Here is a 15,764-nt window from a genome sequence, read left to right as displayed (position 1 = left end):
TGCGAGGGGCGCCGCCCCCCCCCCCCCCCCCTGTTCCCGCCCTGCCAGGATTGTGCTCAGATCAAGTGTCTGGTTAGGAATTTTAGGGGGACCCCATTGAGTTCGAAGTGTGAGTTCAAACTTTTTCTATGTTCTAAAGTTCAAACTCGAACCGAACTCAGGTGTGTTCGGCCCATCACTAGTCATTACACGCCGCCCGGCTTGTCACCGGGGAGTATGATGCCAGCTTCACGGCCAATCAGGAAATCAGGGGGAATGTAATGTCTCCCCACCCAGCTTCCTGATTGGTTGGGAAGCTGGCCAATCAGGAAGCCGGGCAGCGAGTCATTAACCCCCCCCCCAGTTTCCTGATTGGCCTGATTGGTCTGGTGACGAGGTCGCATGGAGCCCGCTCTTTTAACGGAGTCTGTGCAGGTGCACGCTGCACGAGGAGAGACCTTGTCTCCTGGCCGAACATCTGAACTGTGCATGTGCCTGCCTCAAGATCCTTTGCGGCCGCCCAAGAAATTTTCGGATGGGAGCGCGCGGCGGAGACACAGGTAAGTATGAACCCTTTGATAAAGTTTTTAAAACATTATTTTTCATAATTTTGCATATATTTACTGCTTGCTAGCAGTAGATATATGCAAAAAAACAAGTGAGGGTTTAATAACCCTTTAAGATTAAAGCAGTGATTTTCACATGTTAACATACCACTGCCTTCTACTGGTCATTAACTGTGAAGACTTATGAGGTTCAATGAGGTTAACGATGGCATCCTACACCGTTTTTTTAGTAGTGGGGTCCTTTAAAATACCTCAAGCAGTTTATTTAATTGACCGTAATAAGTATTAAACGTATTGTTCTATAACATGTAATACAATACAACTGAAATGTGACAGTATCATCACATAATAAAAAACAAACACATTCTTATTTATAAGTTCCAATATGGCTTTCTTTGCTTTTTTGCTGGAAGTGGTCCTTCCTTTATGCAGATAAGTTCGCAGATAAGTTCACAATGTACTTTTTGTGAAGCCAAATGATGAGAGAGAAAAGTCTCCCACCCTAGATAAGTGTGTAGCCAGTTGTGTGAAACTTTCCTTCTTAACCAAATGAGGCAGATGTTTCTTTAGCAGATAAGAACCTCCAAATGTTAATGCAATACCTGATATGGCAAGCATTAATTACAACCCCACCTGGAGCTCCTCTCGCCTGATCAGCGCGCCGCTGACTCATCCCTGCTCCCCAAAAAAAAAGTCCAAAAAAAAAAAAAGAACAAAAAAGCAAATCACCAGCACTCAGTAATAAAGTTGAATATGTCCCTTTAGACGTGGTCACGTCTTTCTGCCTTGAGGAAGGGACCCTGCACGGTTCCGAAACGTCGGCTTCTCTGATCACTGTGACGTCTTTGTCCAATTAAAAGGGACATATTCAACTTTATTACTGAGTGCTGGTGATCTGCTTTTTTGTTCTGTGTTTGCACGGCGCCATCCGTGGTTATCACTACGAGCACCATCTTTCTTGTTGGCCGGGACTGCTGAGGGCTCCCCCATCGATTTACACTAGTCCAGACACAAGGCAGCTGAAAACTTCAGTTACTGCACCAAGTCAAAGAGCCGCCCCATTCACTTGCCTCATAGGATTTTGTGTCCCCCCTTGCTGCTGCTGCCGGCTATCCTGCGCTACGCTGTCCCCTGCAGCGGCTCTCTGCACTGAGATCGGAGGAAGATCAGCACACTTCTACCTGCTGATGTCCCCTCCAATCTCTGTATATGGAAGTGATGTGTATTACATCACTTCCTCTTTCAGCTTGTCATTTCTCTGGCTGCTGTAGCAGAATTCCGCTTCTTTGGGGGGTGTCTAGGTGACATTAGGGGTTTATAGACCCCTGATGTCTTCATAAAGAGGACCTGTCACTGTATATTTGCTATCACATAGGGGGCTTGTTATAGCTATGTGATAGCAATAAAGTTATGTGTAAAAAAAGTTTAAAAAAATTAAAAACCCCACAAAAATGTTTTTAAAGTCCCCCGCCCACATGCAAATGTAAATATGCACCAGGTGCACTGCACGTTACATATCACTGCACACGTCAGAGTGCGAGTAATAATTCTAGGGCCATCAATCACTGTTGAAACTAAATTGACGAGTAGTAAAAGGACAATTTTGGGTATGATAATTCTCTGCGATTACACAGGCACAGTTTTAAGGCTTGACATGTTTGGTATCTATTTACCCCACATGACCCCATCTTTTATATTTGTCCCCAAACATTTGCTAATAATAAATGTTTCATAACATAAGGAAAACAGGGGTTTTTTTTCAAAATGTTTAGTACTTTTTTCTTTATATAAGGGTCTATTCACTAAGCTGCCGAAGGATCTAGCCATAGCTTCGGCTGATTCTTCGACTAGCTTCGGCCTCAGGACCTCTTCGGTTCAGTAGAACCGAAGGGCTGCTGTACGGGCTATTCACTATAGCCCTACAGCTGTAAAAGTTGGCCTAGCGGCTCTGTTGAGCCGAAGGCATATGCTTCGGCTCGATTGAACCGAGGTGAAAGCCAAAGCTGGCTCGCACTCTTACTCGCCCAAATGCTCAGATACCTTCCCTGATACCGGTACTTCCGGTCAGAGGGAGATTTCCCCCGACCGGCAGTGCTGCGGTTGAACATGGAGCCGACTTCCCGGGCAATAAGGAAGTCGGGTGGTGGGTAATGACTCACCGACCGGCTTCCTGATTGGCTCGGGAAGCCGGCTCCATGCTGATTGGTCGTAAAGTCGGCTTCCCAGCCAATCAGCATCAAGCCAGCCAAACAGCATAGAGCCGGCTTCCGAAAAACCGGTATCGGTGCATCCCTACAAAATACATTATGCTGGAAGGTGTCACTCTTCCTCATCTCAGAAAGTTGAGAGGTATACCCAGTTCTAGCAGCATCTTGTTTTTTTCTATTCCCCTCATTATGCAGGTGGTAGAGAAACAGGTCAATAAGCAGTTTGTGGTGACTTTACCTTATTTTGCCACTTCCAGCGCAAAATCACTTCATGATATCGTATGCTGCTGAAAGTTACCTAAAAGAAATATACTGATAAATATAGTTACTTTGTTAGGAAATAACATGGGACCCCCATGGTACAATTTAACGATTTTTTTGTAACTTTCTTTTTATTATGAATTAAACAGTTAAAGTATGTAACAATATGTACAACGGAGTACTGGGGAGAAAGACAACAAGCAATCCTATGTGGATGTACAACAATATAAAGAAAAAAAAAAATACTTGCATTGCCAAATGTATAGGCAAGTAAGCGGTCCACAATCTAAGATTTACCTGACTCAAAAACAGATAGAGATTTTTAATCAAGGTGCATCACATAAACCAGGGTTTTAAATGTTATACATTATGTTCAGAAAAATATATTATTAAATGATGATCTCTTAATAAAAGTGATAGGGAGCAGAGCCGTCCCTATAATAAGGCAGCCTGAGGCAGCCCCCTTTCCGGCCAGAACTTCCAAAGTTGCCATGATTTGTTAGCAACCTGTGGCACTCTGTCTGGCGTCCTGCCCAGCTCACTGACTTCACTGGTTGCCAGGAACTGAGCAGAACACTTTTGCTGCAGTCCCGCCTAGCTCCTTGTAACCAGTGACGTCAGTGATTTTAGCAGGCAGGACAGAGCCAGAGGTACCACCCCTGCCCCCCAATAACGAGCACCACCAACACAGCCCCTCCCCTGCCTACATCCTGGCCTCAGGCGGCGTAAAGTATAGTTACATCACTGATGGGTAGTATAACAAAAGCTACTAAATGATAGGTCTCCGTGATGTTTTAAAAACTGTCCACATGAAACAGATATTAGAGGTGCAAAAAAGCCAATTCTGTGACATTTCCTATGTAAATCTAGCACTGTTACAAATGAGTGAGTCAATCAGAAGTGCTCTACAGACAAATCATACAACAAGGACATAAACGTCTTTCCACTGGGCAAATATCGACTGTGTAAATCAACTAAACGACAAAATGTGACTGTAAAGTGTGTGTGTGTGTGCTGTTGCTGTATTTTAAAATTAACAAAGAAAAGGTTGAAATAGAGGGTGGAAGATGGAAGTCAGGGAGATTTGAGCTTAAAAGGTAACTACTATTTAAAGGCCACCAAAAAGACAACCATTTTACTTTGTTACTCTGCAAACATGCAAGCATGTAGACTACCATGCAGGGGCGGACTGACCATACGGGCAGTCATGCACTGCCCGAGGGCCCGTGGCCAAAGAGGGGGCCCTTTTTAGCCTGCATGGAAGAGGATGCGGGTTTGTTAAAGCGGCGACGGCAGTGTTGCCCGCCTCCCGGGCCCGTTATACACTGCCTTTGCCGCTTTAACAGAGCTGCATCTCCTACAGCTGCACGGCCAAGAAGAGCTCCGAGGTGGGGGCGTGTCGCAGTGGACGGAGGGTGGACAGAGGGACGGAGGCACGAGAGCCTCATGCTGGGGGGTCACCACTGAGATCCGGCCCTGGGCCCTCCACTGGAGGAGCAAAACAAACGACAAACGCAACAATTTGTCACCAGTTATATAGTAAGGTGCACACGAAATGGGCTTTGAACAGTAAAACAGTAGAAAGGCATCATGGCACACTCACAAACCAGCATGTAAAACAACTTGTCTCACCACTGAGGTTAATAACAGAGGTTTCTCCTGACAAACCTGCACCCAATTTGAAATCTTCTGCCCCCATGTGCTCCAAGATGGAGACTCTCATAGTTTAGAGTTAGGACCGCACTATAAGAGGTGCCTTGGCGCGGCTGTGCAGCTTTCACATTTTCTGCAGAAGACGTGTATCCAAACCTCTGTTATTAACCTTAGTGGTGAGACAAGTTGTTTTACATGCTGGTTTGTGAGTGTGCCATGATACCTTTCTACTGCTCCACTGGAGGAGTGCTACAAAAACCCTGACTGGAACCTGGGGATTAGGAGCCCTGATGCTGAGCCGTAGTGCAGAAGAAGTTCGACTTAGTCGATCCAACATCTGGATCGGCTGAGCCGAAGCTCCGGCAGCTCACTCACTCCCATTCGCCCCTTTTCTCATAGGGGCCAAACGGCAGTAAGTAAATAGCCAAATGCCACGAGTGGCATTCAGCTTGGCTATTCTGCTCGTTACCTCCGTGGTAGCGAGCACAATAGAAAAAAAGTTAAATGAATGGGGGAAAAAAAAAAATGTAGAAAAATTGTTTAAAAAATGTAAAAGAAAAATTGGAATAAAAAAAAAAAAACACAACGCACATCCTGTTTCCTATTGGTCGGCACCTGCCAGAGTCTTCTAGTAGGTCCCGGCCAATAAATAACAACTGGGTGGAGTCGGTTGTGATGGCACAGGCGGCTCCGCCCAGTTGTTGTTAAATGACAGATCAGCATCCCCAGGTCATTTGGGGATCATGATCCCTTATTACAACTGGGCGGAGCCAGCCGTGAGATCACGGCTAGCCCCGCCCAGCTGTCATCTGCGTGGAGATCGGTCGGCTTTGGCTGATCTTTCTCCCTGCTTCGGCTGTGAATATGACTCAGCCAAGCTGAAGTCTATGGGTTCGGCTTGGCTGAGCCGCTCAGCTGCCTTCGGATGCTGCACGGGCTATTGTGAATATTGTGAATAGCCCGTACAGCAGCCCATCGGCTGTGGATGGGGCTTGTATATGGGTGGAGCACAAGGGGCCCCCATAATATTGTATTGCCCGGGGGCCCCATGTGTTGTCAGTCTGCCCCTGCTACCATGCCTTACGAGGCATCTGATCTGGTAGGTGTGACGTTTTAGGGCATCAGCAGCAAAGATTGTTATCAACATTGCCACTTGTACAAGCCTCATTTCCAAGCTACTTGATCTGCACAATGATCCACTCATCCTCAATTTCCTACCAGGTAGGATGATGTAAAATGCTCCTCTGCTCACCATTGCTATTCCCTTGCATAGCTTCCTGCCTGTATCAGCCCTTTGCAGCAAGATTATATAGAGTCATTAGCTACAGGTTTGCTTTCTCACTCTACTGCATGAGGTTTGCAAGTGTTTTTCTAACATATAAATTAGAAGAGTTACATAATTAACCCTTTAGTGGCAGGAGTCTTTTTTAAGCTTTGATGTTTGGACCAGTTAACTTGACAATAACCCTATGACTAACTTGTCTGACTGGCAGCGGTTCTGAGACTAGGAGCACATAGAGCTGCATATTCCTACTTCTCTGCTGCAAGGTTATTTAACGCTCTCATGATAAAAGTATTTTACATTTGGATTCATAATGTTGTATTGCGATTACAAAAGGGTTAACTTAGAAGGGACCAGTTATTGAACAGATCTCCTTGGTGAGCGGTCATTGAGTGGGAAGAATAAATAGCCCAAATCCAAACAACCAGATGTATTGCCATGCAGTTGTTTATACTCATTGAGCTTTTTCCTTTGCTGCTGCACGTGTTGGAGCATACAGAAGATAAAAATTCAGGTGTCCATGGCAGCACTAGGCATGGGCTTCAACATATTCAGTTTGTTTGTTCGCCAAACACACGAACTGTCAGGGCATTCAGCTGGCTGTTTGCCCGCCGAGCACCCCGTAATGCACTGTGTGTATTGGAGAGCCCTGATTGGGTAAAACAATGCACCTGACCACAGGTCAGGTGCAAGACTTTTCCCAATCAGGGCACAGGGCTCTGTTTGAGCCATACTTGGGCAAAGTAATGATGACTTTGCCCAGTCATGGCTCACAGCTAAGTCCCAGCCCAACACTATATAATGCTGGGCACACACCTTACAACCATCGCAAGACCTTTGTCTTGCAATGGTTGTAAGGTAATTTAAAAAACGTACGATCTGCCTATCTTGGACAGGCAGTTCGTACTTGCGATGATCGCAAGCCCGCCCCGCTGAGGGGCGGGCTTCCGCTGACCGCAATGCCGAACGGGCAGTTTGCGCTTGTACACACACTGGCCCGTCTGGCTTTTATCTTACGAACATGCTACACAACCGCTGAAAATCGTACGATTCTCAGCGGGTTTTCGAACATGTTCCCAAGATAAAAGTCGTGCGACCTCTACTACTGTAAGCCTTCCACACACCTTGCGATAATCGTACGATCGCGGGATTTCCCACGATTATCGTACGGTTATCGCAAGGTGTGTGGGCACCTTAAGGCTGCATACATGGCAGCCTTATGTAATGTGTTGCTGGAGTTAAAGAGTGTTTCTGTTGAGTGGCGTCACAATGGGGGTGCGGGGGGTGGCCCGCACCCGGGTGCCAACATTGGAGGGGTGACACCAAAATTACTGGCAGTCATTTTGGTGTTACCCCTATGAAAAGTCGGGCACTCGGTCATGGACCAAGAGCCCGACAGTGTCAGGAGAGAAGGGGACCACACCTCCATCCCACTGAACGCCCCCTCCTCTCTCTGCCGACGTCCATCACCAAGAAGGCAGCCGTCACTAAGATGATCGCGCATGCACGATGACGTCACGGCGCGGTGTCACCCCTTCTCCGCTCCGGGTGACACCTGGCCTCGGGACGCCCCTGTTTCTGTTAGTATAGGGTAGTGTAGTGAAAGCTAACTGGTGTCAGTGTAGTGAAGTGTCAATGCTTTATACAGCATTTAATGGTATATACAGTACTCTGTACTGTATATAGTATCATTTTCTGTGCTGCATATTCGCTGTCTTTTTTTGTTTGTGTCAGTGGCATCACTGGTGTTTCTTCTGCGTCACCGGTGTTCCCATTTAAAAAAATAAATTGTCATTTTCTTTTATTATTGTTACTTCTTTTTTTAGCAGCTAGTTCTTCTGCTGCCTCATTGCTGTTCCCCCTTCCGTGTCGCAGGTGTTCCCGTTTTCTTTTTTTGCTTTTTTTAATTTTTCTTTTTAAAAGTGCACCAAGCACCGCATTCGATATATTATTGCACCGAAGCACCAATTTCCCATTCCACATTCTCTAATAAAATTTGATATTAAGCCCCACATCATGTCTTAAGGTGCCCATACACTGCTCGATTCTCGTACGAGAATCGTGGGAAATCCCGCGATCGTACGAGAATCGAACAGTGTGAACGAAGACGTGCGACCGTTTCTACTGTACGGTCGCACGTCTTTTGTCTAAGGAGCATGTTAGACAAAGATCCATCCAGGATTTCACTACCTGCTCAAGACACTACATACCTGAGCCTACTGACTGCAAGTATCACCTTATTCAATACCAAATGCAATGAACATTAATTGTTTCACAAAGTGTAAAGTATTGTTTCACTAAAACTATCTCTATTCATTGACTCTGTGTAATCAACTGCCATGCATAGAGGCGATATCTAACTACACCTGTTCCTGGACATTAACTCTCTAAAGCAAAGACACTTCAAGCTGTTACAGTGTATTCAGAGAGCTCTTACTATAGTTAATTTTTTTACTACCGTTCATCTGTGCTTAAGTGCCTTCCACGGGCTTGAGGGGAACTTGAGTAAAAATTTCTATTCGTACTTGTGATTGACAGACATCCGTGGCTGTGATCTATAAAACTCATCAGCCCCCATTCCTCGAGCGTTACAGCAATAGGACTCCTGTCCATCCGGCTCAGCCGAGAAGAGTGACATCGAATGCTCAGCCCTACATACGTTATGTTTATGCGTGACTTTGTCAGGAGTCTGGAGCATCAGAGGTCCCATTACTTGTATAACATCACACAGGACTGCCGTATAAGCACACTTTGTACCATCTACATGCAGATAATGCCGCAAACAGTGAATGGGCATGAGTGGCTGAAAACTATATGCCAGCACGAGCACAGAGGCAGTGGGACAGAAAAAATGCATATAAAAACAATCCATCAGGCACATATACATGGTGTTGAAAAATATGAATAAATATATAAAAAAAGTGTACATAAATGTTACAAATTGAAACTATATATGGCATAAAAATATCACCTACTGAAGAACTACCCTAAAAAAAAGGCAGGGGGGGAGAAAGGACGGGGGGTTATTAGGGAACTTAGGCATTAGATATAAAGCAATTAAGATCAAATTCTGTATTCAGTCCATTAGGTTTCAGTGAACCAGCTTTACAGATCCATTGGGTCTCTTTTTTTGCCAGTTCCCGTCGCCAGTTACCCCCTCTTCAGTGTTTACATACTTTTTCTATTCCCCAAAATTGTAATAGTCCAGGATCTTTATGACGTGCGTCCAAAAAATGTTTAGAAACAAAGTGATCTTTATATCCTCGCTTGATATTATACACATGTTCCTTAAAGTGACATTAAAGTCAAAAGATGTTTTCCCTCCCCCCAATGTTAATGTTAGCACTTACCTTAAGGCCTCATTCACACACAACGCAAGAGCAAAATTGTATATTGCGTATAGGCGTGTATATATACCCGTGTATGTGCGTATATGCGTGCACTATATGCAATCCCAGAATGCATCATTGGTAATAGAAATTGTAATGCACTATACACGTGTAAACATCCGTATATGCGCGTAAATATGCAGTCAATACGCTGTCCGGACGCATCTCGGTTCCATTCTGTTGTTGCGCATTTTTACACTACGCAAATATACAGCTCCATACGCAGCTGTGTGTATGGAGCCATTTATTTGCATATGGTACAATACAGTGTGAATGAGGCCTAAATGAGGTTTCTTAACCCCTTCGTGACGGGAGACGTACACTGTACGTCCCGGCACTTTGTGCCTATATGACTGGCCACGTACACTGTACATGATGAGTTATATCAGGCTCTGTAATGCCGGTAACTGCTGATTCTCAGCGGTTACCAGTCATTAATGAATGCTTCAGTATTGAGGCATTCATTGATGAAATAGTTAAGCTTTTGTAAAAGCTTATTTATTTCATTAATGAAAGAATGAACCGTTACATGCAAATACGGGAGCACTAAATAACGCTCTGGTATTTGACAGCTGAAAATAGCACAGAGGCAGCAGAGTGACTCACCTCCCTGCTATTTGTTTTGACAGCTCCATAGACTGGCCCGATGTTTATGAAGCTATGTGATACATCTCAAGCAAAGAGATACAATGTATCTCTTTGCTTGAAATGTGTCATTTATGATCGTCTAGACACGATCAAAGAGCTTTAGTGAGATCTGAATCTGACATGCTGTCAGGATCAGTCTCTAAGGTTATTATTAGCTGCTCCTAAGCTGCTCCTAAGTTTGGAGCAGCCTAATAGGCAAAAACATTTTTAAAAAGTTAATTTATCAAGCTGTCATAGTGACTGCTTGATATAAACTAACAAAAAAAAGTGTTTTTTTTTTAGTTTTTTTTACAAAGTATAAAAACAAAATTAGGAAAATAAAAATTATATATAAATATATTTTTATACTATAATTATTATATAAAATTTCAAAACAATAATAAAAACTTGTGAAAAAAGTGTTTTCTTCTAGTTTTTTTCCTCATTTTTTATATTTGATTCAAACTAAGTGAGGCGTTAGGTACATGTTTGATATAATTATAAAGCCCTATCTGTCCTCTAAAAAACAATATATATGTGTGGGTACATTTAGTAAGAAAGTATATTACTGCTGTGGAAGAATCACACAGCAAAAATTTAAAAAGCGTGTCAGTCATTTATGAACAGAAACTGAAAACTAGCTCAGTCATGAAGGGGTTAATCCGATCTTCCTGCCACCCTAAGGAAATGGGCCAGCCATGGAGACCCCAAACGGCTAACTAGCTAGTGGACATGGTAGAGCGTTACACCACAGCTACAGACCTACTAAGTACTCCTGTGCTTGATTGTCCCATCTCACACACAACTGCCCAGAGGACCTGGTAAACTTGTTTCAAGGCTTAAGGGCACAGGAGAAAATTATAAGACATTTGCTGAAGATGAAGAGACTATAGGCTCTGGACCTATTGACTGGCCTGGCCAGGAAGGTCTGTGAGGCCATATAAAGGACTGGGTGCAGAACCTATAAAAATGTTTTCGATGCCATGGGTTAGAACATATTGCTGTTAATTGTCCATTGACTGATGAAACAATGCAATGTGATATTGCTATGTTGTGAAAACGCATGTCTTTCTTTGCGCAAGTGGTGTGTACTGCATCATGTCAGGAACGTCTAGAGAAACAAATGTGTATTATTTCAGTTGATGGAAAGCCAGTTACAGCTTTGCTAGATTCTGGTAGCATTGTAACCAGGGGCGCACCAGGGCCTCGGACTGGGGGGGGCAGCACAGTCCCAGCACCGTATCGGTATCCAGCAGCCAGCGGGCCCCCCATCTCTGCACCGAGAGTGTCGGATCATCCGTTCATCCGACACTCCTGGCGCAGAGATGGGGGGCCCGCCAGCCGCCGGATACTGATCTTAACATCTGGCACTCCAAAATGGGGGGGGCGCCCCACGACGCACTGAAATGGGGGGCCTGTCCGCCGGCTGAGATAGTATGGGGCCCGCCGGCCGCTGTGAGGAGGGAGCCACGGAACAAGGAGGCACTGAAGACAGCCCTGGAGGCACATCATGGGGCCTCGGACGGCAGTGAGGACCCAGTGAACAGAACACACACAGGAAACAGCTGAAGACAGAAGAGGTAAGGGTAAATAACTCATTAAAATAATTATTATTTGTAGCCTAACGTCGTATAAAGTACTGTTGAAGCAATGCAGAATGGCACCCTCTATAGAGGACTACAAATCTCAGCAGTACTTTATACAGAAATGCTATTGTTATATAAAGTATTGCTGGGATGTGTAGTCCCCTATAGCCTGTGCCATTCTGCATTGCTGTAAATATTAGGGCTGCACCGATATATCGGCCGCCAAAAGATATCGTCCCGAAATGGCACTTTTGGCTAAATGCTGAAAGTGCCATTTTTTTGCTGATACAGCGGCGCATCCCTGCTTTCTTTCCTCCCCGCTGGGCGCTGCTCTGTGTCCCAGCGGGGAGGAGAGAAAGTGACAGCCGGCCGAGCGCAGACCAGCTCGTTAGGGTGTCAAGAAGAAGATGGGAGGGAGGTCAGCATCTTCCTCCTTACCGAACTCCCTCCGGGGTCTGAATGCAGAAGTGATGTGTATTACATCACTTCCGCATTCACCTGTCAGTCATCTGGCAGCCATAGCCAGAGAGAAGAAGCTCTCTGCTTCATCAGCTTTTTGGGGGGTCCCCAGGTGACATTAGGGGTCTTAGAGACCCCTAATGTCTCCATAAGGAGGACCTGTCATTGTGCCTGTGCTATCACACAGGGGGATTGTTAGCCCCCTATGTGATAGCAATAACATTAAGTGTAAAAAAAGTTTACAAAAAATAAAAGTCACATATAAAGAAATGTAAAAAACCCCCCACAAAGTCCCCCACCCCCACGTTTACGCACATATAAATGTAAATACGCGTCAGATGCGACAGCGGACCAAAACGACAATTGTGCTACACATGTTACATATCATCGCAAAAGTCGGAGTGAGAGCAATGATTTTAGGGCCATCAATCACTGATAACATTAAACTGATCAGCAGTAAAAGCTTGTAAAGCGTCGCCTATGGCCAGTTTTGGGTATTGTAGTTTTATGAGGTTTCTCGGGTGAATGCAATTTTAAGGCTTGGCATGTTTTGTGTCTTTTTACCCGATGTGACCCCGCCTTTTATGTTTTACTAAAAAATTGGGTATTAATAAATGTTTCATAATTTAATATAGGGAAAACAGTTTTTTAGAAATCTAGTGATTGTCTGTCAGAGCTGTAGACAGTCTGGCTGAATTATAGTTGACATTTATCTGGTTAATTCTAGGTGTTCTGGCATTGATTGTACCTGCCTGAGTGGAGTGTGACTCTGCTGTAGAGTGGGACATCCAATGAGGGGCACTGTGAGTGTGTGTGCAATTCACCAGCCAATCACTGGGTCTCTCTCAACCAGTGTTGCATGCTGGGTAATTGCATATATATATACTGGATGCGATTGCCATGTGCTCAATCTAGTCGGGCTCCAGCCATGGATTAGTCCAGGTTGGGGTGTTGTCCAGCCTGCCATAGACTAGGCCTGAGCCCTGGGGGTGGGGATACTTGAGTGCAGGAAGTGTTTTGTTTAGGCCTAAAATCTGGAGGAGGCCTTTTCTGTAGGGTTGCCACCTTTTCTTCAAGCGAAACCCGAACGCGCTCTAGTGACGCACGGACATTTTGGGGGGAGAATGAGTCGTGGCTTATGCATATGTAAAACCGCCACCCATTCATATGTAAATATCACAGTTGAGACTATTTTCAGTGGGGGGCCAGTAGCCCCTATCTTGATTTTGGTTGCCCTGTCTGCCTGACATCTTGTGTCCGGGTTTCTGCTGCCATGAAACCCGGACACAGCATTCAAAACCCGGACTGTCCGGGTGAATCCTGGACAGGTGGCAGCCCTACTTTGCTGTTATCAGAGGAGGAGAACCAGGGAAGCTGATAGCTGCTGGTGGTGCCTGGAACATAGTGGATCTCAGTCTGCTGTTTCTCCTGCTGAAGATTTGTGCTCATCCCTGCTCATCTGCTACTCAAATATCTATTCACTGTGCTACAAAAGGATCTACACTGAATTGCTAAAATGGGACTGGTGAGTCTGGAGTCTATGTCTGTACTACCCTGGATGACTAGGATCTCTACAACCTCTCTCCCAGAATGAATATGTTCAATAAGTTTTTCAGCATTATATTTCTGGCTTGGATATCAGCTTTGTGAGCACTAGAAGAGGGCGGTTAAATACTAATGGGACAGCTGAATAGTAAAACACATAGACAAACTAGTGATGACCCAGGTTATTCTGGCAGCTCCTTCAGGGGGAGCGCTACATTATCGTACAATGTATAATAAAATGAATTATCTTACCATTGAGTAAAGAGGAACAAAAGTAGAAGGCATTAAGGTATGAAGAAAATTGTCCAAATATTTTCGAAAAAGGAACCAGTTTGAATTTACATGAGCACGCATCTGTTAAAAAAAAACCACAAAACAAAAATTTAAAATAGTTTGTCTATTACTGACTGCAACCGGGACTGGATTAAAGTCTGTGGAAACACCTGGGCAAAATACAGTGTAAGGACCCCTGTCATGGATTTGGAGGCATCTCCTGAGGGATACAGGGAAATAGGAGGATAGACAATGTATGATGTATCACCATCCATTTCTTATCTTCGGAAATCGACCAGCACACTGTCCAAAGTTCTCCAATTTCTAATCTAAGCTGCCACCACCCACAAATTATAGGCTTGTGGGAAACTTTGTTCTGACACTTTGTCAGTACACAGACTTCACTCACCATACACACTACTCTCCTTAGCAGTTACAGACAGGGGAGTCCTCATAATGAGGCAGCTTGAGGGGGTAGCCTCAGTGGGCATCTCATTGGGGGCGGCAGCACGTCCGTCTAGAGCTCAGCTGCCGCCTCCCGCTCGGCCACTTGCCGTCTTTGGTCTAGATGACAGCTCGGCCCCCTTCTCCTGCCCCCCTCAGGTCGCAAAAAAGGTAAGGATGGCCCTGGTTACAGGTTAGCTGAACCAGGCAATACCACTCAGAGTTAGCATGAACACACATACATTGTATAATTATTTTCTTATTTTTTTACTTTTTAATCACCTTTTTATTTTTTTAATTTATTTTTTTTACATTTTTTTTTTTAAATCAGTAATTTTTTTTTACCTAACTTTATTGCTATCACACAGGAGATAACAAGCAATAATTGTGTGTGGCAGTGTGTGAGAGTTATGAGTTTTCAAACTTTTTGAAGATTGAAATACAGACATTTGTCTCAAGAGGCTAAGTGAGGGTTTTACATCTAGTTTGTGGTAATTTGGGATGCAGCTGTATTGGCTAGAGCAGTGGTGGCGAACCTATGGCACGCGTGCCATAGAGGGCACGCAGGGGCCCCTCTGGTGGCACGCAAGCCTAGGCAGGGGTGTCAAATTCACCCGATGCCCAGCACAAGCACTTCCATGCGCTGGGCGGGTATTTTTTTGTACAGTGGGGAAGCAGCTCTTTTAGTACAAGTAATCCCACCGAGACCAGTTGTAATAAGCCTGCTCGTCCGTTCTCCCCCACCACCAACTGCCTCTCTCCCCACCATTGTTTTTGGGGTCTCCAGCTCTTCTGGGGAACCTGGGACCATGGCATATTCGTTTAGGATAGAGTGCGAGAAGCAGTGCGGAGAACATCTGTTCTCCGCTCTGCTCCGTGTGAACACTGAGACGGAAGAACTGCACTTGGAGGTGACAGAGAACCTGTCACCTCCAACTGCCATCACACAGGGGCTGTGTGATAGAAATTAAGTTAAGTGGGGAAAAAAGTAAAAAATAATACAATAAATCATTTTTTTTAATAGAAAGTCAAAAATAAAAACATAAGAAATAAAAAAAGTTTAAAAAAAATGAAAAATAAAAAAGTGATGAATACGTAAAAAATAATTAAAAAAATAAAATGCTTAAATGTTTGAGTATGTGTGTTTCCCTATTTTGCCTAAGGCAGTGATGCTGAACATATTTTAAACCCCAGTGCCCAAACTAAAACACAATACCAATCTTATTTTCAGTGTTGGCACTTTGAGATAAGTTGATTTTGCGTCGCAATTTGGGCACTGGGGCTCAAAAACGCTAGCCATCACTGGGCTAGAGCATGCAGAGGAAATACAAACTGCTGTGTGGATCCCTTCTGGCAGGCACACAAATCAAACATTTGGCCTCTCCTCCACATTATATCACTAAAATGCTTTGCATATTCCAAATTAACTTTGGACACTATATTCTCAAGACATTACCATACTGTGAATTAACTTCCATTTTATTATTTCTTGA

At 44.5% G+C, this 15,764-nt stretch overlaps 1 protein-coding gene across 1 annotated transcript in view; it reads right to left on the bottom strand.

Moving 5' to 3' along the window:
• The window catches only part of KMO (kynurenine 3-monooxygenase), an 83,785-nt gene that overhangs the window by 6,590 nt on the left and 61,431 nt on the right, over positions 1-15,764 (bottom strand). Inside the window, exons 13-15 of the mRNA XM_018557711.1 lie at positions 13,807-13,908; positions 2,991-3,050; positions 1,047-1,173 (exon numbers count right to left, since the gene is read on the bottom strand). Of these exons, the coding sequence (XP_018413213.1) occupies positions 1,087-1,173; positions 2,991-3,050; positions 13,807-13,908 (249 nt within the window). The 3' untranslated portion in view covers positions 1,047-1,086. The remainder of the gene's footprint in view (positions 1-1,046; positions 1,174-2,990; positions 3,051-13,806; positions 13,909-15,764) is intronic.

Source organism: Nanorana parkeri, unplaced genomic scaffold, assembly GCF_000935625.1.
Source record: "Nanorana parkeri isolate BGI_ZX_2015 unplaced genomic scaffold, ASM93562v1 scaffold296, whole genome shotgun sequence".
Classification (NCBI taxonomy): Eukaryota; Metazoa; Chordata; class Amphibia; order Anura; family Dicroglossidae; genus Nanorana; species Nanorana parkeri.
The sequence above is the reverse complement of the archived record's forward strand: the minus strand, read 5'-3'. Positions and strand labels throughout refer to the sequence as shown.